Source organism: Danio rerio, chromosome 23 (genome assembly GCF_052040795.2).
Source record: "Danio rerio strain M-AB ecotype USA chromosome 23, GRCz13ab, whole genome shotgun sequence".
NCBI lineage: Eukaryota > Metazoa > Chordata > Actinopteri > Cypriniformes > Danionidae > Danio > Danio rerio.
In genome coordinates, this window is record NC_141043.1 from 4602858 (window position 1) to 4630434 (window position 27577).

Sequence of the window (27577 nt, forward strand, 5' to 3'; positions counted from 1 at the left end):
ACATCATGTGCAACTGTAAATTGACTATTTCTTTGCCTGGGTTTGAATGTCAGGGAGTCCATTGTGTGTTTATTTTGGTGGGAAATTCTGATTCTTTAAAGGCTCAATAAGGAACTGTGGCCACTAGAGGGCGCGTATTCACAACAAACAAAAGGTGCGTTCGACATGAAGCACAGCTGCAGCCGGTGATCAACGAGATTATCCGAGCAGAAACTTAACCTGGATGATAGAGGCTTTCAGCGGTGCTTCTGAATGAGTCGAGCCCAGCTTGATGAACTGTTGTCGGTGTCAGCAGGAGGAGTTTTTCCCTTGGACACCAACAACAGGCGCTACGCCATAACTAAGAGCAGAGAATCACCAAGAGCGACACTCTAGTGCAATTTGGGAAACAGCCACTAGATGGCGTCCATTGTGAAATGGAAACTCCAATAGAACAACAGCATATTATAAGTCTGTAAAATAAACTATTAATGGTGCTAATGATTGTCATGGTAAGTGCTGTATTGTCGTCTTTCAGGTTGTATCTCAGCTTTAATGCGCTTTTTAAACAAATCAATAAAAAGCCAAGCAGCTGCTTGCCATCGCGACAGCAATAAGATACAATGGACGACTGATCGCTTTCACTCCGGGGCTGCTGCTGGGCGCTGCTGTTGTAATGGAACGTTTTATTGAGTGTCGCCTCTTGGTCATTCTAAGCTATTTGGCCATAATCACGCCCCCACAAGAGCAAGCTCCTGATTGGTTAACGCAGTGCGAATGTTCGCTAAAGTTCAGATACACGTGTTAAGCTCGTCAATCCTGCAAAGCTGTTTAACTCGCGCAACTCCTGCCTCATTCGCGCGTATCGCACTGCAGGATGTCTATTCGCGCCTTTGCATTGACTTAACATGTAAACCACTCGAGCTTGACGCTTCTTCCGCGTCTGGTTTGAACGCAGCATTACACGTCACACAGTGACCAACAGGACATTTCAAAATCAGTTTAAATACAGCCTTAAACGGCGTAGTGGACACCTTGTAGACATGTTTCATGTTAAGAAAGACATACTTTTTTGATTATTTATTTTAAGGTACAGCTACACACATTTTCATTTCATTTATTTGCTACTAGATATGGCAGTTTAGAAATAGGTAGACAAGATGATTCCATTAATATTTATTATATAAATATTATGAAGCATGTACGTGTGTGTACTTTGTATTCCTCACATTGTAGGGACCAAATGTCTCTAACTATAGAGAAACTAGTATATTTGGACCTTGTGGGGACATTTTTTGGTCCCCATGAGGAAAACAGCTCATAAACCATCCAGAAAGTAAGTATGTTGAAAATGTTTCTCGTGCGTGTTGGGTTTAGGGGTAGGGTTGGGGGAGAGGCACCGAATATCATAGAGTCTACAGTACACAAATGAAAATGTCTATAGAAAGTCCTCACAAAGATAGCTGTAGAAGTGTGTGTGTGTGTGTGTGTCTACTTGTTTATATATCCTGGTGGGGACTTAAAATCCTATGGGGACCAACATTTTGTTTACCATAGGTAAACATGCTTATAAATCAGACAGAATGAATCATTTTGACAATTATAAAATGCAGATTGTTGCCGGTGAGGGTTGGAGTTAGGGGTAAGGGGATACTATATACTGTTTGTATATTGAAACATCAGTATGTCTTTGAGTAGGGGTGTAACGATACACTCAGCTCACGATACAATGTGTATCACGATATAATGTTCACGATTCGATATGTATCACGATATTTGGAATAAAAATGTAAAATTAAACTGAAATGCAAATTTTATTTAAAAAAAACTTTAATTACCAAGTAAACTATTTTTTATGTATTTCTTTTGTTTCAACTTGTTAAACTGAACCTTCTTTAAGAAAATAAATTAAAGGGGCCTGTCTCTGGAAAATAAAACAATTTAAAAACTTCTTATAAAATATTATTGAAATGACAGAGACAAAAATTAAGGAACAATTTAAGTGAAGGTGCAAAAAAAAAAAAAATTCTATTCAATTGAATATAACAGTAAGAGCTTAAGGCTTGTTGGGCATGATGAGTGACAGAATGGCCGTCTTTTCATTACACAGGACAGTCGTGGCTCTTTTCAGCAGTTTAGGCAGGTTTACTATTTCTTCGGCGTCGCTGATGTCGGCGCTATCAAGTGTATCATGTTGACGTGCATTTTTGTGTACCTCTGTACTCTAAAGAGTTCATGCTCGTAGTAATCATAACTCTAAAATGTGATATGATTGTTTAATTAATGTGCACGCTTTCGGTTTCATTTCCACTTCTAAGTGCTGTTCTAACAGCTCACGGTCAGCTCACGTCATGTGTGATTTTGCGGCCGCCAATACATCATTATATGAAGACAGAATGATATTTTAGGGCGAATTGTACCTTATAAACATGGGCGTGGTAGTGGGGGGAAAAGTGGACCTGACTACCCAGGGCCACGTCTAGGGAGAGGGCCCTTTGAAATTCCACAAATTTTTTATTATTATTTTTTTTTTTGTAGCCTACTTCGAATTAATTGGCCCCTCCAATTGATGTCAATGTCATTATTTATTTCAAAATATATTGATAACACCCCCTCCCCCCCTCCCCGAAATGGTTTAGTCTGCCCATAGACGGCAGCCGGCGGCAAACAAGTAACGCAGTGAGTCTAGAGCCTGATCATGCGGCACAAAAAACCCAAATCGGGCTTTCAAAAAAAGAAAGACAGGAAGGAAAAAGAAAGGAGGCAAAATGAGGGGAAGCAGCCTTTTCTTTTCAAAAGGTGAACTGAGTTTGCTTGTTATGAAACTACATCTAATTAAAGTTAACATAGTCAACTCCAGACAGCTGCTGCTAATGCAGGGCTCGAATTTTTTCAATTATTGCAATTATCGATCCTTGTGTAAATGTGAAAGAAGTTAATGTGCCTTTAAAAAATCTAAACAATTAAGTAATACTAATATAAGAAATTATATACTTGATTTATCCCTTTTAATGGTATAAAGGTTGAAATGCCATTGTATTAGATATTTTGTGTCTGTATACGTCTGCAAGATGTCTGTTAAAGATCTCTCGATCTGGAAAGCACCTGCTGTATACAAACGTCTGGCAGACGTCTGTATGATGTCAGTTTTACACACATTCTGAATCGCAAACATCTTAAAGATGTCTAATAGAAGTCTATTTCACATCTGATAGGAAACATCTTGTAGATGTCTTGCAGATGTGAATGCAGACGTCAAATAGACATCTCTGAGATGTACGTGTGCATGTTTATATTCAAATAATTTTAAACAAATGTGTAGGGGGCCCACTGACATTTAGAGGGTACAGGGCCCAGAGTTTGGTGCTACGCCCCTGCTTATAAATACAGTATGTGACTCTTTCAACACCATTAGGAGGTATCTATGTCGCTGTGCAAAGTATGTAAATCACTGTGAAGACTTTAAAACTTAGGCTATGTTTGACCCAGTATGCATGTCAAAAAGCGGACGAGTCTAAAGCAATGACTGTACAACCGAAATGTTGCCAGATGTCTGATTTTGAGAGGATGGGACATCCTCTATTTCAACTCCATTCATCTTGGTCTGCTAACATTACTGCTGCTGCAATCTGAACTCACATGCGACAGCAGGTGGAACGTAGCTCACGTGCAAACAGCTCAACTAATAAGAGAAAACGGACGTCATATCGTAATCAAATCGTCATAATGCCACGATGCATATTGTGACATTTTTGCATCGCAATAAATCATACAACGATAAATCGTTACACCCCTATCTATGAGAGTAGCCACTGGGATATAGGAACAAGTCTGTGTGTGTCTGTGTGTAGTCTGCAGACAGCTATGGGAAGCAATTGTGTTTGACGTGCACTCACACTGTTATGTTGATGTTTTAACTCCAAGTGTATGAAATTGTGTGTCTTGAAGCAGCGGCGTTGTGCGTTTGATGGCAGTCTGGTGCAGCGTTACATAAAGACCTGCTTACTCATGGAGAAATGAACCCACATCTTCACCTGTCATTTTCCTCATCGATATCAATCACAAACACCTGAAAACATCACAGCAAACTGTCTGTTAGCTTAGCGTCTCAAATGACGAGAGCAATAGCATTTAACAATATGATGTTTCCAATAGGAATTCATTTGAAATTCTTCTGCCCTAAATTGCCACCTGACTAATCAGATTCTGTCTCAGCAAGACGTTTTTTAAAGGAGTCTGAGTAAACGCAGCAGTGGCCAACAGGACATTAGGAAGCTGAAATTTGAAGCTGAAGTGTGTTTGTAGACAGGTGTTTGACGTGTTTGTTTCTCCTTGTGTCGTAGGTATGTAAATGCTTTGCACCAGTACTGCTGTCCTGCGCCGTTGCTCTCTAAGCAGCTAGCTGTACCTGCTCCTCTCTCTGAGTGCAGGTAAGAGGCGCTCGAAAGCAAAAACTCACTCTGTTACAACTTACGTCATGTTCTGTGCTAACTTCCACTGGCTCCATTGTTTAATTATTATTATTATTACTAATAATAGAATAGAATAGAATAGAATAGAATAGAATAGAATAGAATAGAATAGAATAGAATAGAATAGAATATCTTTATTGTCATTGGAACATGTGGGAAGTCCAACAAAAGGAAGTGCTTTACACATAAAATACACAAATTACACTTCACACACAACATAAATGATGCACATGGCACCAAAGTTTGTGTATTTTGCACAGGGAATTTAAGTATTTTGAAAAATAAATGTACAAAAATGTACAAGAACATTGTAATTACTCATCCCGCTATAGTGTATTTTAAGGGGATGTCTATAGTACAGTTGGTCATGTACTAAATATGAAGTAGCAATTTTAATGGTTAACTACTGACTGTATTTTATTTAATGGTAGAAAACAAATGTTATTTGCATACTTCGACGACATTTCAATTAGCACAAGAGCCGGACTAGCTCATTATTTTCAATTGATGTGTGTGTGAATATGTCACAACAAATCTTTTAAACTGTACATTTTCCTCGAATGATTTTGTTGTTTATTGAAAATCCAGTTCATGAGACGAAATTTTCGCTTGCTTCTGTTCTGTCAGACTGTCCAGCCGTGATTTAGTAAAGCTTTTTTTTCAGCTTTTGTTCAGATGTAAAGAGAAGTTCCAGGATATTTAACTGAAACTGAATATTGATTAGGGGCGAGGCTTTCTTTTGCACATCATCATAGCAAACTAGCAGTAAGAGGGGCGTGGCTAAGAATATTGTCACTGAAGCGTCAAACTGACATCTTGAGGCTGCTTACATTGCTGAGAGCAGCATTTAGGTGGAAAGTTTCCTAAAGTTTGTGTGAAGTTTAAATTTACAATGTTGTTATTAAGTTGTGGTAACACTTTACTGATGGTCCATTTGAGTATTAGTAGACTGTCTGCTTAATATCTGTTAATACTGCTCCTTCAACAAACATTTAACTTACTGTAAGAAACTTTGCAAGTTCTGTACATGTCAATTTACACTAACCCTAACCCTTACAGTCTACTTATAATCTAATGAGAATTAGTTGGCATGTAGATGCAGTGTGACTTAAATTCAACAAACAGACCATCAAAATAAAGTTGTTATTCATTAGCTGAACAATTAAACAGTGTTAATCTTCTAAAATCCACTTATTAATCTTAAATCGAAGTCTGAGCATCTGCTTATGTGTCTCTCTTATGTGACAACAACACAGACACAGGTTGGTTGTACAGAACGGGCGTTTATTTTTAAGGTCGTCCTCTTAATGTGCTTTGCGCCTTTGACGCCTTGACGCCGTGTGAACTGTGTTAGTAAATGAACACAGTATAAACGATCAGTGTGTCTTTTGGTCATTGGATTTTCATTTTAGATATTATTTAAAAAACGAAAAACGAGTCTTTTTTTGATTTTCGTTTAAAATAAAAAACAATTTTTTTGATTTTTGTTTTTGAATTTTATAAAGCAAATTTTTAAAAACATTTATTTTCACAGTGAAAAACGAAAAAGCAAAATTAAAAAATTATTAGATTTTTTTTTTTTTCGAATAACAAAAAATGGGCGAAGCAGTGGTGCAGTAGGTAGTGCTGTTGCCTCACAGCAAGAAGGTCGCTGGTTTGAGCCTGGGCTCAGTTGGCGCTTCTGTGTGGGGTTTGCATGTTCTCCCTGCGTTCGCGTGAGTTTCCTCCGGGTGCTCCGGTTTCCCCCACAGTCCAAAGACATGGGGTACAGGTGAATTGAGTAAGCTTAATTGTCCGTAGTGTATGAGTGTGTGTGTGAATGTGTAAATGTGTGTTGATGTTTCCCAGAGATGGGTTGCGGCTGGAAGAGCATCCACTGTGTAAAAACTTGCTTGATAAGTTGGCGGTTCATTCCGCTGTGTCAACCCCGGATTAATAAAGGGACTAAGACGACATGAATGAATGAATGAATAACAAAAAATAAAATCTTTCCCAGATATGGGTTGCGGCTGGAAGGGCATCCACTGTGCAAAAACTTGCTGGATAAGTTGGCGGTTCCTTCCGCTGTGGTGACCCCAGATTAATAAAGAGACTAAGCTGACAAGAAAATGAATGAATGAAAAAATAAAATCACCAGAAAGTATAAGCCAGAGTAGTTGGCGGGTCATTCCACTGTGGTAACCCCTGATAAAGCAGAGACTTAACTGAAGGAAAGTGAGTGAGTGTTGTACATTAGTGGTAGACAGTGTGAACGTGGCCTGTTGATCTGATTCCCAGTTGAGTGGTCACTGTAGGTACAGGATGTGCCTTAGAAAGATGTTTCTGTCGCCTGAATGTCTTGTTATTCACATGAACTGGAATTTCATAAACACATTATGAAAATTGCAACACACATAATAACACACATTTAGATTTCTGCTGTTGTTGCGATTAATTAGTAAATTGATCATTAGGAAATTCTGGTAAGAGCATTAAAATCATCATTGAGAAATAAATGCATTTATTACAGATACTGTGTTAATGTTCGACAAAAAATAAATGTTATTAGTTATCAACTGTGTTTATTCAAACGATTGCAACTTTTAATATGTTATTAGGCATTAACTAAGCAATGGACATCATCCAAGATTAATTAAAAGCTTTTGTAGTTTGAGTAGTTGATGGTAACAAATAGAGCTTTATTGTAATAGTCCAATACAATTAAATTAACGTGTGAAAATAAATCATTAAATGATTAAATTAAATCATAAAGTCATTTGTCTTCATCACTTGGTCAATCATCTGCCAATACAACAATCAGAATATTCATAAAAGAAGTTTATATAATAATTAAACATAAGTCCCAATGATATTCTGCAAGTTAATTATGACATGTTAAATTATTGAACATGTGCTGTGTGATTGGCATATTTTTATTCGGCTAACAGTTGGACAGGCACACTTAGTGGTGGCAGAACTGACCCAAGTATGAGCCAAAACATAATCACAATGGCATGGAGTTAATGTTGCGCCGTGCTGTGCTGAACTGCTGCCTGTCAAAACAAGCTGTTCTCACTCCCATTGAGTCCAGCGTTGTAGTTGCTGGAGAGCTCCGTGTGTCACCATACCTGCTTTTCCTTACTGTACACCTCACTGCTTTCACAGACAAACATTATTATCAGAGTCTGCTGGAAGTTTGTCACAATATGCTTGACAGTTTATTACACTATTATTAGTATTATTATTATTATTATTATTGTTGTATAAGTAGTAGTAATAAATAAAAAAACATCATTTTGTTTACAATTATTCACATGATTCTGCTGCAAGGGGTTCATACAGCACTGTACTGTACACTGTAAAAAAATAAATCATTAAAAAAAGGTCAAATGACTGGCAGCTACGGCTGCCAAACAAAAACCATAAAATTACGGTAAAATTTCTTTGTTTAAATAAAGTGCAAAAAATAATAAATCTACAGATATTTTCATTAAAATATTTACAGAGAAACACTGTTATTTTACAGACTTTTCCTAGATTATTATGATCGAACACCATCAATAAAGTGACTGCACTAAAAGTTCAAGAAAAAACAATGTTATTTAATTTTTTTTTTTACAATTAAACGCCTTTAATAAAATGCCAAGACATGCTCTTGGTCGTAATTTAACAGTTTTATTTTGGATCAAAAAAGTTTGGAAAAAACATCAAACGAGATACAACTGATTAAAGTTCTCACAACTATAACATTACATTTTATTGAATAGTATTACTTTAAAACATGTAGAGGTTTAAGTTGTATGAAATGATTCAGTTCCAAATCTTAAATGAAAGGGAACTGTAACGTGGAGGGGACGCTGACAAAGAAGTGCAGATTCAAATGCAGGTTTATTACACAGAGATGGTCAGGCAAGAGAGTCAACACAGGGGCAAACTGCATACAGATGTATGCAGTGAATCCAGAGTCATGGTCAATTAACAAGCAAATGATCAGTCCTGGCAGCAAACAACTTAAACAATTAACAAACAAAGCAAGGCAAAAGAAGAGAAACGCGTCATAATGTTCACAGTAGCAGTATAACAAGACTAAGCAATTGGTGCGTGCGTCTGTGCCGCTTTTAAAGTGAATGTAATCAGTTCATAACAGTCCTCCGACTGTGTGTGTGCAATCAGTGGAATCTGGAACAGGTGTATGTGAGCACTCTTAGCGTGTTACTTTATTAAATGGATTTGATCGTAATAATCTAGGAAAAGTCTGTAAAATAACAGTGTTTCTCTGTAAACATTTTAATGAAAATATCTGTAGATTTATTATTTTTTGCACTTTTTTTCAACAAAGAAATTTTACCTTAATTTTATGGTTTTTGTTTGGCAGCCGTAGCTGCCAGTCATGTGACCTTTTTTTACGATTTATTTTTATTTTTTTACAGAGCAAGTAATTACAATTTATTACTTTAATTTTACGTAATTTTAAATATACTTAAAAAACAGGAAAAAACACTGTAAATAATACGTCAATTTTTTTGTAAAAAACAGACAAATTTGTCATTACTTATATAGTACATAAAATAACATTCAAGCTGTTAATTTACAGATATTGTTTGTAATTTTTACGAACTTTTGAATCTAATTTAAAATAACAGAAAAAATACTGTGTAAATAATACTGTAATTTCCCTGTATAAAAAACACAAATGTCAGTAATTTGTCTTTAATAATAAAGTACCTAAAATGAAAGTCAAACGGTTAATTTAGAGAGATTGGTTGTCATTTTACTACGTTTTGAATATAATGTGAAATGACAAAAAATTACTGTAAAAAATTTAAGCATATTTTCTGTAAAATTAAGTTTTTTTTTTTACAGTGTATATGATCCACCGTCATTTACAGAAGACACTCGCTAATGATGTCATTCAGTGTAGCAAAGTTTATACAGCAAAATGTCACATATTCACTGATTTGTTTATAAAGTTTATTATCATTTAACACATAATAAAATGTAATATTGTACATAAATTGCTAGAACTGAACTGAATTTAACATTTAATTCAAAAACGTTTATAGACACCATACTTGCATTTAATAAACAGTATTAAAAATTAAATAAAATTGAATGCAGAATACAAAAATGGACGTCCAGTCTTTGAACCATATGCCAAGTGCCTCCATTTAATACCGCCACATGGGTAAAACACAAATCTGTCATTTCTGTCTTTTCTTGTCATGTGTATAGATTTGCTCTGAGGTGCGTTTCCCAAACAGCAACGTACTGTAAAGCTGCGGTCACACAGCACTTTTCACCACATTGGCTTCCATTCTCATGTATGCGAATGAGGCAGACTGAAAACTTGTGTGACAAATTTTACATTCAGCTGCTAGTTCAAGCTTGGTGAACTCTGACCTGTGAAATCGCATCACGTGACTGTGTGAGACCAATTGAAGATCAGAAAGTGACCTCTCTGTACAGAAATATAGAGCTATTGCTTGCTTAATCAACATTTATCAACATCATCTTGTTTTTTCCGGCCCCTTTTTGCAGTGCCGTACGACCAAACTGTAAACTTTTAGAATAAACTTCTATAATGTCGCAGATCCATTGTATGAACCATGCTAGTTCACATGGAATATGTTACAGACTTATTCCAAAATTTCTCTAAATTCTACAAACAATACCCCGTAATGACATTAGCCCCTTTCACACACACACACCTTTCCGGAAAACGACCAGCAATTTTTCGGAAAGGTGTGTATGTGTGAACAGGCCCTTTTTGAAAATACCGGTAAATTCGTTCTGGCTATTTTCCGCAAAGAGAAGTTGTAAGATTACCGGCAATTTTCTGGAATGCTGCTCTGTGTGAACGCAGAAGGAAGATTGCCGGAAAGAGCGCGTGCACGTCTAGAACGTGCTGACGTGAGACGTCTGCTTTAGCCAATCAGATGCATTCACGTCCGTGCGGTTTATGACAATAAAAGCCTGTCATTTTTTCCCCAGACACATTTAGCTGCTAGAAATTAATCAGATAACGTTTATATATTCATCTCAATGTCAACTGTGTAATTAATTGTCAATAAGATGCTTATGATAAGCAGTTGTTTGTTTACCTTCAAGCTTTGCGTGTGGCCATAAAACAGCCCGTGAGCACACACACATATCATGTACATCTCGACATGCGAAAGCGTTTCTCTATATGTTTTAATTGAAGTTGTTCACAATACTGCTCCATCCACAGAGTTTGTGATGTAGTCAAATGTTTACAAACACAAGCGCAGCCATTTAGAGCTCATTTCTGGTTAATGATGTCAGAATTTACCGGTATTTTGGAATGCGAAATAGGTCCTGGGAGGTACGTATTCGAGCAGTTTTTGTTTTCACGAATCCGCTAGAGGCCGCTGTGCTGTGCTTTTTCGCGTCTCGAACGCCTCTCGGGAGCGTGCACCATTCGCACCCGCGCTGTTCTCGCATGAAAAGCCGCCGGAGGCGACCGTCCGTAGAGTGACCGTCCGTCCGACTGACTGACTGAATGACTGAACGATCCGACCCAGCTGCCCCCCTCCTCCTCCTTCCCTAAACCCAAGTGACGATTTACAAAAGCCGTCCAAAAAAAAAGCAAAAGCCCTCATCCGATTTTGACCGTGTTTTCAGATCTCGCTGCTTTCTCGCCCCGTCGCTAACTTGTTCGCTTTTATTTTTTGGATTCTGTTTTTCATCTTATCTGAATTCTGGAATCGCTCTTCCCCGCACTCGATCCCGGTCGTCGGCGTGGCCGGCTCCTCTTCCTCCTCAGGGCCTCCGCTCCGCCGACGTAACACTGCGAGCTAAGCGGACAAACTGGTTGCGGTGGGAAAGCCCTCCACACGGAGGTGAGCCGTCAGCCGGCGAGCGCGAAGAAGAGGAGTAGTTTTTGTTTTCACGAATCCGCTAGAGGCCGCTGTGCTGCGCTTTTTCGCGTCTCGAATGCCTCTCGGGAGGCGACCGTGCGTAGAGTGACCGTCTGTCCGACTGACTGACTGAATGATCCGACCCAGCTGCCCCCCTCCTCCGCCTTCCCTAAACCCAAGTGACGATTTACAAAAGCCGTCCAAAAAAAAAGCAAAAGCCTTCGTCCGATTTTGACCGTGTTTTCAGATCTCGCTGCTTTCTCGCCCCGTTGCGAACTCGTTCGCTTTTATTTTTTGGATTCTGTTTTTCATCTTATCTGAATTCTGGAATCGCTCTTCCCCGGACTCGATCCCGGTCGTCGGCGTGGCCGGCTCCTCTTCCTCCTCAGGGCCTCCGCTTCGCTGACGTAACACTGCGAGCTAAGCGGACAAACTGGTTGCGGTGGGAAAGCCCTCCACACGGAGGTGAGCCGTCAGCCGGCGAGCGCGAAGAAGAGGAGCAGTTTTTGTTTTCACGAATCCGCTAGAGGCCGCTGTGCTGCGCTTTTTCGCGTCTCGAATGCCTCTCGGGAGGCGACCGTGCGTAGAGTGACCGTCCGTCCGACTGACTGACTGAATGACTGAACGATCCGACCCAGCTGCCCCCCTCCTCCGCCTTCCCTAAACCCAAGCGACGATTTGCAAAAGCAGTCCAAAAAAAAAAAACAAAAGCCTTCGTCCGATTTTGACCGTGTTTTCAGATCTCGCTGCTTTCTCGCCCCGTCGCTAACTTGTTCGCTTTTATTTTTTGGATTCTGTTTTTCATCTTACCTGATTTCTGGAATCGCTCTTCCCCGGACTCGATCCCGGTCGTCGCCGTGGCCGGCTCCTCTTCCTCCTCCGGGCCTCCGCTCCGCTGACGTAACACTGCGAGCTAAGCAAACAAACTGGTTGCGGCGGAAAAGCCCTCCACACGGAGGTGAGCCTTCAGCCGGCGAGCGCGAAGAGGAGGAGCAGCGTCACACCGCCCCGTATCATTCTCTCGAAAACTAAATGTGGCCATACGTACCTCCGCCCACATAAATCGTGGTCTTCAGAAACGCCCGCGGGGCTACATTTCCAGAATGAGCTTGGAATGGAAAAAACAAAGGAGAAGGCGGAAAAAAACAGCAGCAAATGATGCTTCTGCAACATAAAACATGAACAAACTGCCATGTTTAACTATTATCACTATTATGAACTCAGAATGATGGAATGACTCTCTAACAAGCTACATGTGCTGCTGAAGACTACAGACACACATGAGAGGTTTGCACTGACTGTAGGCTATATTTCGTGTTGTTTTTGAGCCCAAACAAGAACTAAATGTCTGCTCTGTGTAGTTTTTCTGTAAGCGGTAGCATATCGGAGACTGTAGGGGTCTGCATGTGTTCGTATATGTTCATTTATTTATTTATTTGAAATAATTGCAGATGTTACAGTAGGTTATTTCCAATGTCATTGATCTGCAGTTATAATCAACTCATGCTCATAGAAAGGTTAGTAATGAACATTTATACACAAGTATTTATGTGTGTAAAGCATCTGTTTTGTGAGAAGTGCTTCTCATATGATATGTAAACAACCTGTACAGCTTTACTGGGACATTTCCTCAAGTAAAAATGACGTTGACTGAAACTTTGTCATACACCACGACCACCAAAAGGGTACCCTTTAGGTAGTGGAAACGCAAGCCTGACAAAGGTGGCCCGTACTGTACCATACTGTACCTCTCAGTGGAAACGGTTCCTGCTGTTTCTGTGTTGTTTTAATTTTGAATTGAATTTTGGTTAATCGCACCCCCCCTACTTGTGACCTAACACTGGTTTTGGGAAACGCACCCCTTTACTATTCTCTCTGATGTTAAACAGCTTTGTATGAGCACAATTGTACAAGTGTTTTGGGCCAGCAGCAGCACTGGTCTGGAGTTGCTCTTCTTATAGTGTGCTTCTCTCACAGGGATGATAATGTGCTGCATCAGTTCTGCTGTCCTCCGTCTGGAAGCAGCAGCCCTTCAAGATAGCAGGAATAACATCCCATCCCATCCAGCCAAGGATCTGTCCTCTCTCTCCCTCTTCCACATGCCTCCGTCCGTCCATCTCCTGAGGCGTTTCTCTGGGGAATACACATCAGCGTGTGCTGCTGCATCCACACGTACAACAAATGGAAATCAGTAGATCATTTATAAGTTCTGGAAGAGCACAAGTGTAGTGCTAGAATTTATGAATGCGTTGAGTGCAACGTGTACCTCTAAAGCGAAGAGCTGAGTGTATTTTGACGAGTGGAGAAAGAACCGTTTCATTAAGTACTCAGAGCGATGCATGACATGAAAAGCAATATTTATTTAAATGTCAGTTACTGTATCACAGCTGTATTTGCTTTGCCCTGATTTCAGTATCATACTGTCCTGAATGTGTAACAAGATTTAAATAAAAAATGTTTGTTTTTGACGCTCTCTGCACTCTTTTTCTTTGGCATTTAACATTTGTGGGACTGTGCGTTTTTTTCTCACTAATAATAATAATAATAATTCCTTACATTTATAAAGCGCTTTTCTGGGCACTCAAAGCTCTTTAAACAATGGTGGGGGGGGGGGGGGATCTCATCATCCATCATGGATGACGCGACGGCAGCCATTTTTGCACCAGACCGCACACCAAACACCAGCTGATTGGCGGAGAGGAGACAGCGTGATGAAGCCAATTATGATATGGGGAGGGTTAGGAAGCCATGATGGACAGAGGCCTTTGGGCAGATTTGGCCAGGATGCCCGGGTTAAACCCCTACTCTTTTTCGAATTACATCCTGGGATTTTTAACGAATACAGAGAGTCGGGACCTCGGTTAAACATCTCATCCGAAAGACGGCGCTCACTAGGGGTGTCTAAATTGATTGTTTCTTCGGTGCACCGCGATGCAGACGCGGACAATAAGGTATCGGTTCAGTAATAATCATAACCAGTTATTATGTACTGACGTCATTTATCTCCTGTGCGCTCTGTCGCGAGGGAGGTGAGCGCGAGTATTTACAACACTCAGCCCACTCAGGGCCGGCCCGTTGCATAGGCACCAAAGGCAAATGCTAAGGGCGCTGTATATCCAGGGGGCCGCCAGAAAGGAGCGCGGTTCAGTTGGTTTTGTTTTCAAAATTCCTGACACACATTCAGTTATAGACGGCATTAACTCAAATACCTCTTACCCTAAAAAGATCTAAAGTGTGTTTCCTGCAAAAAGACAAAGCTGGTTATGTTTCACAGCTGTCTTTTTATTTTTTTCGCTCGATATAACGAGCACTGCTCCGTTTAAGCCCTCGCAATATTTGTTTAGCCGGCAGAGCTCGCGCTGAGAGGAGCTCTCAGCAAGGCACCGTCGGAAAAGTGCTTCTTTTTTTTCGTTTTTTCCGTTTTTCTGCTCCGCTCAGCGCGAGCTCTCCCTGTTGTGAGGGCTTAAGTGCGTGCGTGTGTGTGTGTGTTTGTTTGTTTCTTTGGTGCTGTCTATGTTTGTGTATGTGTTTGAATGAGAGACAGTGAGGTGCTGTGTGTTTATACAGACAGCTTGTTATAGCCTCCCCCCAAAATATAACACTGTATTGAAAAGCATCGTCAATGCACCGAGATATCGAATTGAACGATAATCGTAACCGAACCGAACCGTGAGACCAGTATAGGTTCACACCTCTAGCACTCACTGAGCAGTATAGAGTCCCCGTCACTATACTGGGGCATTAGGACCCACACAAACCGCAGGTTGGGCGCTCCCTGCTGGCCTCACTAACAGCACTTCCGGCAGCAGCCTAGCTTTTCTCATGTGGTCACCCATCCAGGTACTGACCAGGCTCAGCCCTGCTTAACTTCAGTGGGCGACCATGTGAGAGTTGCAGGGAGCTAGCTGTCGGCTATTTTTTTTTTTTTTGTCTTGTTTCTAGTCCAAATAGCAGCATGGTGGCTTAGTGGTTAGCACTGTTGCTTCACAGAAAGAAAGTCACTGGTTTGAGTCCTGGCAGGGCCAGTTGGCATTTCTGTGTGGAGTGCATCGGTTTGCCCCACAGTCTAAACACATGCACTACAGATAAATTTAGGGCTGCTCGATTATGGAAAAAATCATAATCACGATTATTTTGGTCATAATTGTAATCAACTGATAATCCTTCAAAAAGTCAAAATTATTTGCCCTTAAATTATTGTGAATTTTTTATATATAAATATTTCCCAAATGATGTTTAACAGAGGAATCTTTCATGGTATTTCCTATAATATATTTTTCTTCTGGAGAAAGGCTTTGTTTTTTTTAAAGGTTTGTGTAACAACGGGGAATAACACATACAACTGGAGTTTGGATCCAAAAGCAGGTTTATTCTTAGTCAAACAATGGTCAATACGGGTGCAAACAGGTGTGTGAGGACAATCCAGAATCGTAGTCGAAGTAACATGCAAGGGGTCGTAAGACAGGCAGCAGACTTAGACAGGGAGGCTAACAAGGCTAAGGTCGGTACACAGGATAACAAGACTAGGAACCGCGTTGTAGTCCTACTTACAGTAAACAAGACTCGGTCAACTGAATAGATTAGTGTGTGGCTTAAATAGTGTGTGCAATCAGTCTCTGACAATCCTCAGGTGGTGCGAGCAATCAGTCTAGATGAGAAAGCATGTATGAGTGTGACCAGAGTGCATGAATGAATATGTAGTCCAGAAATGGCAGAATTGTAGTCCATGAGTTATTAGCTGCGTCCCAAATGGCACACTATACACTATGCACTCATGCACTATGTACTTGTGCATTTACACACTCAACAGGATAGTATATGTATGTAGTGGCGTCCCAAATGGCACACTAATGTTTTTTTACTAAGCGGAAATTCAAACCGTTTCCCTGATGACGTTTGACGGTTGCCAAATCAGTGAAATAAACGAACGAATTATCAAATAATACCTGCCGTGAGTATAACCCCATTCACCATTGGGAGGCGCTATAATCACTCTCGTAGGAGAATTTTGCTTTCACCATGCGTGAATTGTCCATCATTCCACACTTCATTTTAGCGGCTGAATGAGTGCATCATCCGGGTAATTAAAGTGCTCTTATTATTTTTAGAGTTTTCAGTGTGAACGCACTACTTACACTATTTATACTTCAAAATGGCGTAGAATAGTGAATAAGTATGCGATTTGGGACGCAGGTATTGTGAGTGAGATCCAGCGATCTATGGAGTTATGATCGCTGGAGATTGTAACAGTTTGTTTTATTATGGCTAGAATAAAAGCAGGTTTAAATATTTTGAAACCTATTTTAATAGCTCAATATTATTAGCCCCCTTACGCAATATATTTTTTGATTGTCTACAGGAGAGACTATTGTTATACAGTGACTTGCCTTATTACCCTAGTTAAGCCTTTGAATCGCACTTTAAGCTGAAAACTAGAATCTTGAAAAATATCTAGTGAAATATAATGTGCTGTCATCATAGCAAATATAAAATAAATCAGTTATTAGAAATGAGTTATTAAAACTGTTATGTTTAAAAATGGGTTGAAAATAAATCTTCTTTCCATTAAACAGAAATTGAGGGAAAGGGGTCGCTCATAATTCAGGAGGGCTAATAATTCTGACATCAAACTGTGCTTTAAGCATCTTCACTGTAAGAAAAAGCTTTAATTATAGCTACAAAAGTCCTTCAGTCAAGAGCAGTGAGGGATAGAGTGTCTGTTTTAACACATTACATCAAACAATAAGGGTGTCACGATCCTCCAAATCCTCGCTTCCATTACATTTTCGATTCTAAAGGCACGATTCGATTTTCGATTATGAATAATTAATTTATTAATTAATGACCAATTAATTATTTGTAGCCTACCGTTTAAACTACCTGACCTGGATGGTCTTTGTTTTACCCATAAATAAATCATACAGTAAATGAATAAAGGCAAGATACACACATTATTACCACCTGTCAATCACTTTTTCTGCGGGACTCGTGAATAGGCAGTGATCTGTGTCGTTATAATGGCGTCGGTAAAAAAGACGCACAACCAACAGGAATCAGCCAACAGTATCTGAGGTGTTCGCTAAAATGATTAAGTACAAGTGAGTGAAAGATTGAAGCAGTCCTCTGACTGCCTGGACCTGCTGTCTCGAGCGCATGGCTGTGTGTGCGTCTGTGTCTGTGTGGTCACGTGATGTGCATTTTCCGCGAGCGGATTTGCAACGGGGCGGGCGGAGGATCGTGATGCCGGTGTTGTCTATCGGATGAACCGTACATAATACGTACATAGCAGAGCTTGCAAAACTGTGTTTTTTTTGTCGACAACATGAACGTTGTCAACATAACTCACTGGAAATCCAAAATGCTTCCACACCGGCGACTTCATTGAAAGAGGAGAGGGTTTAAGCTCTGTCGACGGGTCTCCTGCTTCTGCAGTTTAACAAGCACTTCAACAAGCCAGTTTTTTTCCCGCTTGGCAAGCCAAGCTGACGTGACATGGGGGCGTGGCAGCATCGACGATTCTATTTTTTGATTCGATAATCGAAATTGAGCATAAATTTCGATCGATTTCGATTAAAAATCGAAACCGTGACACCCCTATCAAAGAATGAAAAGTATGTTGCGACACACTACTCCATCTCTGTTTTAAGCAATAGCTTGTATGTTGTGTGGATTGATCTTCAGCTAGAGAGATGCTCTGGATTTTCCACCATTTTCTGATGAGCATTGTTGTGGCTTGACAGTCCAGTTTACACCTTCATTTAAGCATATTCATGTTCTGTCACGATGTTAAGCGCTATTATCAGTGTGATTCTCATCATTTTAAAACTGATAAAGACAACGGATGAGCGATGACACATCTTCTTCACACAACACAAAACGCTGCGGTTGAATAACATCATGGAAGAGTTCTGCACCATTCACAATTATAAAAGATTTCTATTTACACATTTGAAAAGAAAGTAGAGTGTCACGGTGGCGCAATGTGTAGCATGATCACCTCACAGCAAGAAGGTCGCTGGTTTGAGCCCTAATTGGTTAATTCAGCCTTTATGTGTGGAGTTAGCACCACCAATTGTCCTAATCTCTGTGCTCTAAGTTATCCCAACTATGATGACTTCCGCTACTGAGAAACCCGGAAATGTGAAAAGGGTCTATTATTTTTGATAATCTGCTAGTGCATCTCTCTTTCTCTCTCTCTGTGTGTGTGTACCTTGCGTTCTTCATGTTTTGGGGATCAAATGTCCCCACAAGTATAGGAAAACCAGTAAATTTTGGCCACATGGGGACATGGTTTTAATCCCCATGGGGAAAAAGTATTTTGAAAATGTAAAATATCAGTTGTTTCCTGTGAGGTTCGAGTTGAGGGATAGGGGATAGAATGTGAGAACTCTGGAAGCCTGATCTTATGTTTGAATATTACGTTCCGGCTTCATCTTCTGAGGTAGTGGTGGGCAAAGCGAGGCTTCGTGAAACACTGAAACAGTCGAAGCAAATGTGTCGAAGCTTCGAAACGTTTAGAAACCTCACTCTACAGTGACATCTAGTGGTCATTTTTTATGTATTGCACTGAAACTGCTTCAGCAAAGAACAGTTGCACAAATTGAGGAATTAAACCCCACTTTGTATGCGTAACCCTTCAAGTAACGTAGTACAGTGGTTAAGGTATTAGACTTCCATTCCGGGATAGTAAGTGTCGAAGCCAGGCTGTCACAGTTGTTTTGAAATGCTTTAATACCAGTTGGTAATGCTTTGCTCTTGTATCGTTTTGTTTCAACATTGGTCTGATATCCGAATGAACAATTTGTGAATAAATATGTCTTGTTTTGGTCTTAAAACAGGGTTTTTGGTAGATCAGAAACAAAAATGATGCTATATTGATGGCGTATCAGCAGCTGTATCATATTTAGGCTACACAAAACAGAAACATGATTAAAATACATAAAACCATGATTTCAGAGTATTTGTACAAGTCGGGATTCGAACCCAAAACATCATGCTAATCATAAGATCAATTTGCACACACACACACACAGTCCTCTAGGCCATACGAGACAGAGGTTATTTCTTGACCTTTGCCAGCCAAATGAGGATTCACCAGGTCTCGAAATGCTTCTAAGCTGATCGATACTTTAAATCGCTTTAGTCACGTGACTAGGTGTTTCGAAACACTTAAGTCACGTGACTTGGGTGCTTCGGATCATGCTTCGATGCAGTGTTTCGAAACACTTGCGCTTCGGGATCTCGACACTGTGTCGAAACATCAGTTTCACGTCAGCCATCCCTATTCTGAGGCGCAAGTCATTTATTACATAAGAAAAAGGCCCACAGTGGCGTCTCCTACTGCAGAAAACTTTGGTAGTTTATCAGGAAGTGATGATTCTGTTCTCTTTTCTTCATATAACTGAAATGCCACAAATGTTTTTGTCCAATATTTCAGCTTAATCAAATTCACATCTACTGGCTTCTAAAATGCCTCATCAAATGTCAGTCACACCAATTACAAAGAAAGCAGCGCATCGATTCTGCCCCAGCGATAACGGTCATTCGGGAGGAACTTGAGCTTTAATAACTGAAATGAAGTGAAACGCTGCTCTGCACTTCACGTGAGCAGAATTAAAGCGGTTTGCACATGACATCATACTCCTGAGCACGAGGGAGTCCCTCCCCTCCGACAGCCCGACCACCAGAGGATTGTCAGCAAACCATTTGCAAGTTCAGTAGTGATGTTGTTGCCAGGCAACCGGCATTCAGCATATATAGGTGGGGATCTCTTGATGGATGCGGTGGAAGAAGCACACTCGCAGGGAACAGCCGAGGAAAATCCTGCAGGAAGAGATTGGAAGTTACCCATCGACGAGTGTGTGAGAGATTCCATCCTCTGATGCAGATCTCTGACTGACCTGGTTTCCTTATCGAGAGGCTGAACGCCCGACCTCCTCCTCATTCGTCTTTGAGGATGCTTTGGGTTCTCCATTGCCACTGGACTGCTAGAGCGTCATGTGTGTTTGGATCTTCACACTCATTTCGGCAGTGCCATCTCTGCTGCATCGGGCTCCGGCTCCCGTCTCTCAGGTGAAAAATGAAGCTTGATCTTTCTTCCACGTGACGGAGCCTTCATCTTTCAAAATGTCCAGATTCAAAGCTCTGTGTTTGGATTACTGGCAGTTTTTGTGCCTGCAGCCTAACAGCGCGCTCTTCAAAAGGTAAGTGCGAGTGGTCTGCAGAAAATGACCAACGTTTGGCACCTGACAGGTTTCATAGTCAGACTTCTCCGCTAATGTCACCTTGGCCATGTGGGTTACTGGTTATCCAGTTGGCGTTGAGATCAGTCTAATATCTTGATGTACAATCTGTCCAGGCAGTTATTTAACATGATGAGCTTTACTGGTGTGAGGTTATGAATACTATCAGGATGGCATTCTCTGTGCCAGTGTGAAGTGTACATGTAGGTGTCATTGGTGTTTGAGGAGGGCGGTCATGATCCTCTGTCAGCTTTCATTCGTTCCCGAGTCCATGCGGGTGCAGAATGCTCACTTTTCATCGTTCAATCAATTCCCAATGGGTGGTCCCGCCCTACATATCTCATTGAATATTCTGTGTAAGTCTAAAATACGATGCACGCATTGGTGCAATGAACAAAAATTGTCTATGGTTTACAGTTGAAGTCAGAATTATTAGCCCCCCTGTATATTTCTCCCCATTTTCTGTTTAGGGAATGACACATTTCTGAACATAAGTTTTAATAACTACTACCAAATAGCTGATTTATTTTATCTTTTCCATGATGACAGCACATCATATTTGACTAGATATTTTTCAATATACAATTATTCAGCTTAAAGTGACATTTGTGGACTTACAGTTGAAGTCAGAATTATTAGCCCCCTTTGATTTTTTTTTCTCTTTTTTTTTAATATTTCCCAAATGATGTTTAACAGAGCAAGGAAATGTTCACAGTATGTCTGATAATATTTTTTCTTCTGGAGAAAGGCTTATTTGTTTTATTTCGGCTAGAATAAAAGCAGTTTTTAATTTTTTAAACACAATTTTAAAGGTCAATATTATTAGCCCCTTTAATTATTAGCTATATTATTTTCGATAGTCTACAGCAGTGGTTCTCTAACTTTTCTCACCAAGTACCACCTCAAAAAAAAAGTCTCTCCAAGTTCCACCAAAATGACCACTATTGAAATAAATTAGCGTAGTTGGCCAAATTTAGCAGCTACAGCGCTGCACAGTTCGAAAACGAGGCATATTCATATTTGTTAAAATTGACAACTTGACCACGTGATTCGCGGAGCGGCATTTTGAAAAGTTTAGATGTTTTCAACTGCGTATTTGCAAGCGCGTCATGCTGCAGTTTCTACTCATTTTGTGAAGTTTATTTATAAACAAATTTCGAGAGGATCACGTGCTTATTATGATTGTTCACAGCTGTTCCAACTTTAGCTAATAACTGATTATCCTATCAGACGACCCTTAACTCACTATAAATAACCAGACTTTTCTCATCTCAATATCTTCGTCTCGAAGAAACCCCCCACACCCAACCCTACTTTCCCTTCTTTCAAACGGGCATCACGGTGGCCACCGATTAGCGCTGTTGCCTCACAGCAGGTTTAGTTCCTTTCCAAACCAGACGGCATTTCTGTGTGGAGTTTTGCTCGTTCTCCCAGTGGTCGCGTGGGTTTTCTCCAGCTCCTCCGGTTTCCTCCCATAGTTCAAAAACAAGCACTCTAACAATTAATCCAAAATATTTTAGCTAAACTCTGAGTACACCTTCAGCATCCATTTCTGACACTTAGCTACAATAAGGAGGAGGGGGAGTCATCGAGATCTACCTGAGCTCAAACTCCCCTCTCGCCTTGCAACGGGAGGGAGCCCAGGGCTCGAGGATCTTATAAGCTCAGGGTTCTCTCCCGGGACAGCACGCCAAACTAGCTTTATTATCAATCATCAGCTAAGTGTGAACGCTTAAAGCTACCCTGTGGGTTAAAATTTGATCTCCAAGTGACCGAGATGTAACAAGAGAATACGGTCATTTTTCTAAATAAAATATTTTTCTAAATAAATGATTGTTCAGGCTCAGATAATAAATAAAACGGAAATAATTCATAATTTTTTGTGCAGCCCGGTACTAATTGATCTATAGACCAGTGCCGGTTTGTGGCCCGAGGGTTGGGGACCACTGCTCTAGCGCATGTCTGCTCTGCAAGCAACACGCACCTCTTTCTCTAGTTCTGCGTCATTTGGATTGTTTTTAGCAGCTGATGACGGGATGCACTACAATAAACATTTTAAGCACAGCGCGTTGATCGTAGGCTTCAGAGAACAGCCAATGTTGATCACATCGGTGTTATCGAACGCATGAAATGATTACAATTATTTATATTTTTTCTTTCAGTACTCAGTGATTTCTCATTGTACCAGTAGAAGTAAGCCTGCGTACCACTATTGGTACATGTACTCAGGCACGTGCACACATAGGGCTCAACCTGTGCAGTGCACATGCCGTTTTTAGTCTTGGATATAAAGTGCCCTTCCAAAATGATCAAAAGTGCCCCGCGACGCGACACACCCTCCGTCCCACCCTTCAGTAGGCGCGCGACAACACCACTCTTGAGTATGCGCGCTCAACCCACCCCCCTCCCCCCGCTTTACAGTACGCGCGCGACAACAACAACACCCCCACCCCCTGCACGGGTCTGCATGTACCACAGTTTGAGAACCACTGGTTTACAGAACAAACCATCGTTATACATAGAGGCGACCTAGGCGGCTGCCTAGGGTGGCCTAGGGTGGCAGAATACAGAGGGCGGCGTCCCCGACATAACCCTCACCTCTCGCGCCCTCAGTTATATCCGCGTCTTGGGCAGCGTCCGCGACACTACCCTCACCACCCGCGCCCTCAGTTATATCCGCATCTAGGGCGGCAGAATAGGAAGAGCAGCGTCCGCGACAGCTCCCTCGACAACCACCCCCAGCTTTCACTTTAGGGTTGAGGGCGGCATAACCGTCCTTTGCCTAGAGCGGCAGTTCAGCTTGCTCCGGCCCTGGTTATACAATAACTTGCCTAATTACCCTAACCTGCCTAGTTTACCTAATTTACTTAGTTAAGCCTTTAAATGTCACTTTAAGCTGTATAGAAAAAAATATCTAGTCAAATATTCTGTACTGTCATCATGGCAAAGATAAAATAAATCAGTTATTAGAGATGAGTTATTAAAACTATTATGTTTAGAAATGTGTTGAAAAAAAAATCTCTCTGTCAAACAGAAATTGGGGAAAAAATAAGAATGGGGGCTAATAATGCAAATAATTCTGACTTCAACTGTAACCTGCTTTCTGGAATACCCCCCAGCCTTGGTTACAATCAACTGCATCATATCACATTTTCATTGGCTTGACCATAAGAGAAAAGCCAATATTAAAAAGACAAGAGCCGTGAAACCACTTGAAATGGACGTTCTGTGAGCTAGAAGAGGATGTTTTTCGAAACTATCAGTAAAGATGCAGCGTGACATCGGAGACCTCAGAAAACTTGATCTGCTCAATTGAGACGGCAGACGCCATTACTTATTTACTGACTGTCTCAACCTGCAGCAGATTCTGCCTCCTCGAGCGGGACTCGACTCTCACACGCTTTAGCGTTGAAGTTGTGATTGCTGGTTTGAAGGTATTTGCTTCTTTAGCTGACATCAGTGGTCTTCTGCTGCCAGGGATGTGAGTGTGAATCTCTTTTCCTTTCGTTTAGCACTTACTCTTGGTCTTATAAATGCTAAACTCACGAGTTTGATGACTTTAGTTCTTCATGTTCATCATGGGTCGCTTGGAGCAAATCAGATATCTGAAGTGTCACTGAGGATTAAAGTCCTGCAATGATTATTTCATTCTGTTGAATGTTGAACGTCAGTGAGGATATTAACACATTTATTTAATTGTGACTGTCTTTTTTTATTAATTCTGGAAACGGTTTTTGTTATTAAGAGTTTTAATATATTGATTAAAGGCTGATGTAAGACTGGTTTAAAACATGTTCTAACATAAAAACAACAGCATGCGATTGAAGGAATATTTTCACATATATTAACACCTGAAACTTGTATTTTAGAAAGAGCTTCTATTTCTTGTAGCTGAACAACAGAAAACTAACACTGATCACCCAGCCTGATCTCACGAGAAAACGTAAGTATTTTACGTTTTGGCAGTTTAGTGGCTAATTCGTACGAATTCGTACGAGTTCAGTCGTAAGAAAATGTACGATTTTAAAAAGAAGGCGTGGCACCTAACCCCACCCCTAAACCCAACCGTCATTGGGGGATACGCAAATCGTACTAAAATGTACGAATTAGATCGTACGAATTTGTACGAATTAGCCACTAAATGAAAAAGTTACGAATTGCCGTGAGATTGTGTTGGATCACCTCAGGTACACCTTATGTGCTTTTATTCAGTGTTAAATGCTAATAATGTGAGTTTCAACACCATTTTTTATAACATTTATTGCCATAACACTGAAAGCAGCAGCAGATAGTTCACCTTAGATATTGAAAATACAATAAACCATTTAAAAATTGAACTTTAGAACTGTGACTCAGTGCAAGCTAACACATATCAGTGATTCAGCATGTACATTTAATAATGCTAAAGAGGTTTAATGTGTATTAATTAGATTGTAAACCTTACCATTTTGTCGGAGTGCAGTGAGTGCACTATTCTGTGCTTCTGAATGGCTGTATTTACATTTCTGTCATGTTTCATCTGCTGAAAACAGCCAAATTACTCATCGCAGCAATCTATATAGATCAGGGTTCAACGCTAAAGATTTTTTCTATTGGTCTGATCGGGCCAGTGGTTCAGATTTTTACTTGCCCTGCTAAAATTTTCAGTAGCTATAAAGGTCAATAGCTATTTTTCAGCCATATATTTTAAATAATGTATCAAAAATAATGTCTGTGAATCTAGAATTTCAATACTTTAAATTTTGCTCATTATACATTTATTAACATTTTTAAAGTGTTATGCAAACAGAAAAAGCAGTGTGAAAATGTGCAGATATTTTATTGCAGTTCGAAATTATCTAACAAAAGGTGGTTGGCTTGTCAAACTGACGGCAAATTGTGCAAAACATCACTTACGTGTAGTTCCCACATCAATATATGCTTCCAAGACATTAGATACAGACATTTTCTTTGAGCTTTCTAATTTGATGTTGTCGCCATGTTGCCGTTTCTTCGCTATACTGGTTGTTACCAGGTTCTGGGAAAAAAATGCATGTTCAAAACATTAAATCAGATAAGAGGAACGGAAAAGTAATATGGTGTTTACGATATCACAGAGAAGGTAGTGTTTAAAGACTTAAAAACACAAACTTAAAATGCACGCAATTGACAAATAGTCACAGACAAATTAATCTTTAGTGTCAAGGCGGCACTGTCCCAATCGGGCTAGTAATGATCCTGTCTACTGTCCCTGTAGATACACACACACATATATATATATATATATATATATATATATATATATATATATATATATATATATATATATATATATATATATATATATATTGTTCTAACACCACCTAAAATCAACCAAATATTAACGTCATTTGAGGGTTGGTGAGGGAGATGTCGTGGACGCCGCCCTCTTTGTTCTCCCGCCAAGGCGTAGGTATAACTGCTAAGGATGCGGGTGGTGAGGGAGGTGTTGCGGATGCCGCCATCTCTATTCTCCCGCCAAGGTGTGGGTATAACTGCTGAGGACGCAGGTGGTGAGGGAGTTGACGCAGACGCTGTCTCTCTATTCTTCTGCCAAGGTGTGGGTATAACTGCTGAGGATGACACCCTCTCTATTCTCCCACCAAGGCCGCCTCTATGGACGCGCCGGCCCTGAACAAAGGCTCATTCTTAAAATGTACATTAAGTACGTATTTTTGTTTTCATATATCACATATAAAATGTATGGCCAGACTAGAGACAGCAGCCTCTAGTGGATTTTCGCAAGAACAGCAGGCGCAAATCGTACTCACGAGAGAAATTTGAGATCTCAAGAAAGCGTACACAGTGGCCTCTAGTGGATGAGCAGAAACTGCAAAATAAAAAACGTTTCCAGAAATATATATAGAGGTATATATGTATATATATATATATTTCTATTCTATAAAGCAAGAGTCTGTTGTATTTGTGAGTATCCACAAATTAAAACATAACAGTCACTGTCTTAAATGATGTTCCTCTTATCTTTTTGACCAAATTGACAGAATGTCTGAAGGTTTTCACTGCCAATAAAAACAAAACAAAACAAGAATTTATGGCCCCGTTTACACTGATGCGTTTTAGTTTTAAAACGGCGTTTTAGATCAAAAACGATCCGCGTCCACACTAGCGTTACACCTAGCGTCTCTGAACATATCTCCGTCCACATTATGCCACCAAAAACGTATATCACGTGACCATTTGCGCACTCTGGGCATGCGCGTTCTAGTATTAACAGGAAGCATGTGTCTCGCTTGGCATTTGGTATTTTGTGGACAGACGACGATGTCGAGTTGTTACTAAATGTAACAAATGAATAACAGCACAATGGCGCCTAAAACAGACAATATTGCAAACAACGCTCCCATTTCTGTCTGTGTTGTTGTTTACAGTACTGTCTTCCGGTAGCGTTAAAGCCATGTGTTATAGTCATGTGACAGGGGCTTGGCGAATAAAGAAATCTCAGCAGCCCCGCCTCCGTTTTCAGATGTCTCCGTTTTCCCTCATCCACACTGAGACAGAGCAGCAGCATTTTAGAATGAAAACAGCCTCTCCAGCGTTTTCAAAACGCTCCGTTTTCGGTGCTCCGAAACGTAGTAGTGTGGACGGATGGCGTCACCGTAGCAAAACTTATGCGTTTTAAAACGAAAACGCATTAGTGTAAACAGGGCCTTAGACTTTATCCTGGGATGAAGCTATGCATTGAGGATGGCGTGCTTTAAATAATCCAGTATTTAAGTCGAATAACAAGCAGGTGTGCAGGCAGTAAGACACGTCATCAATGTAAACAACGCAGCTTTTTTATCCGCTCAGACTTGTTTCTGGGTGATAAAGGTTGCTGCACACTCAACTCCCAGAATATAATATAAATATATGCATATTTAAAACAATCATTCATTCATTTTCTTGCTGGCTTAGTCCCTTTATTAATCCGGGGTCACCACAGCGGAATGAACCGCCAAATGATCCAGCACGTTTTTACGCAACCTATTTCTGGGAAACATCCACACAT

At 40.3% G+C, this 27577-nt stretch overlaps 2 protein-coding genes across 8 annotated transcripts in view; both read left to right on the forward strand.

The window, feature by feature from the left end:
• raf1a (Raf-1 proto-oncogene, serine/threonine kinase a) overlaps positions 1-27577 on the forward strand; it is a 778989-nt gene that overhangs the window by 560823 nt on the left and 190589 nt on the right. The gene's annotated exons all lie outside the window — the stretch shown is intronic.
• The window catches only part of iqsec1a (IQ motif and Sec7 domain ArfGEF 1a), a gene marked incomplete at its 3' end in the record, with an annotated part of 122680 nt that overhangs the window by 25252 nt on the left and 69851 nt on the right, over positions 1-27577 (forward strand). The window contains 4 exon segments of one of the 5 annotated variants that reach the window (NM_001386599.1): positions 4323-4409; positions 13286-13874; positions 22977-23003; positions 27049-27059. In NM_001386599.1, coding sequence (NP_001373528.1) covers positions 4323-4409; positions 13286-13349 — 151 coding nt within the window. 5 annotated transcript variants of the gene reach the window in all.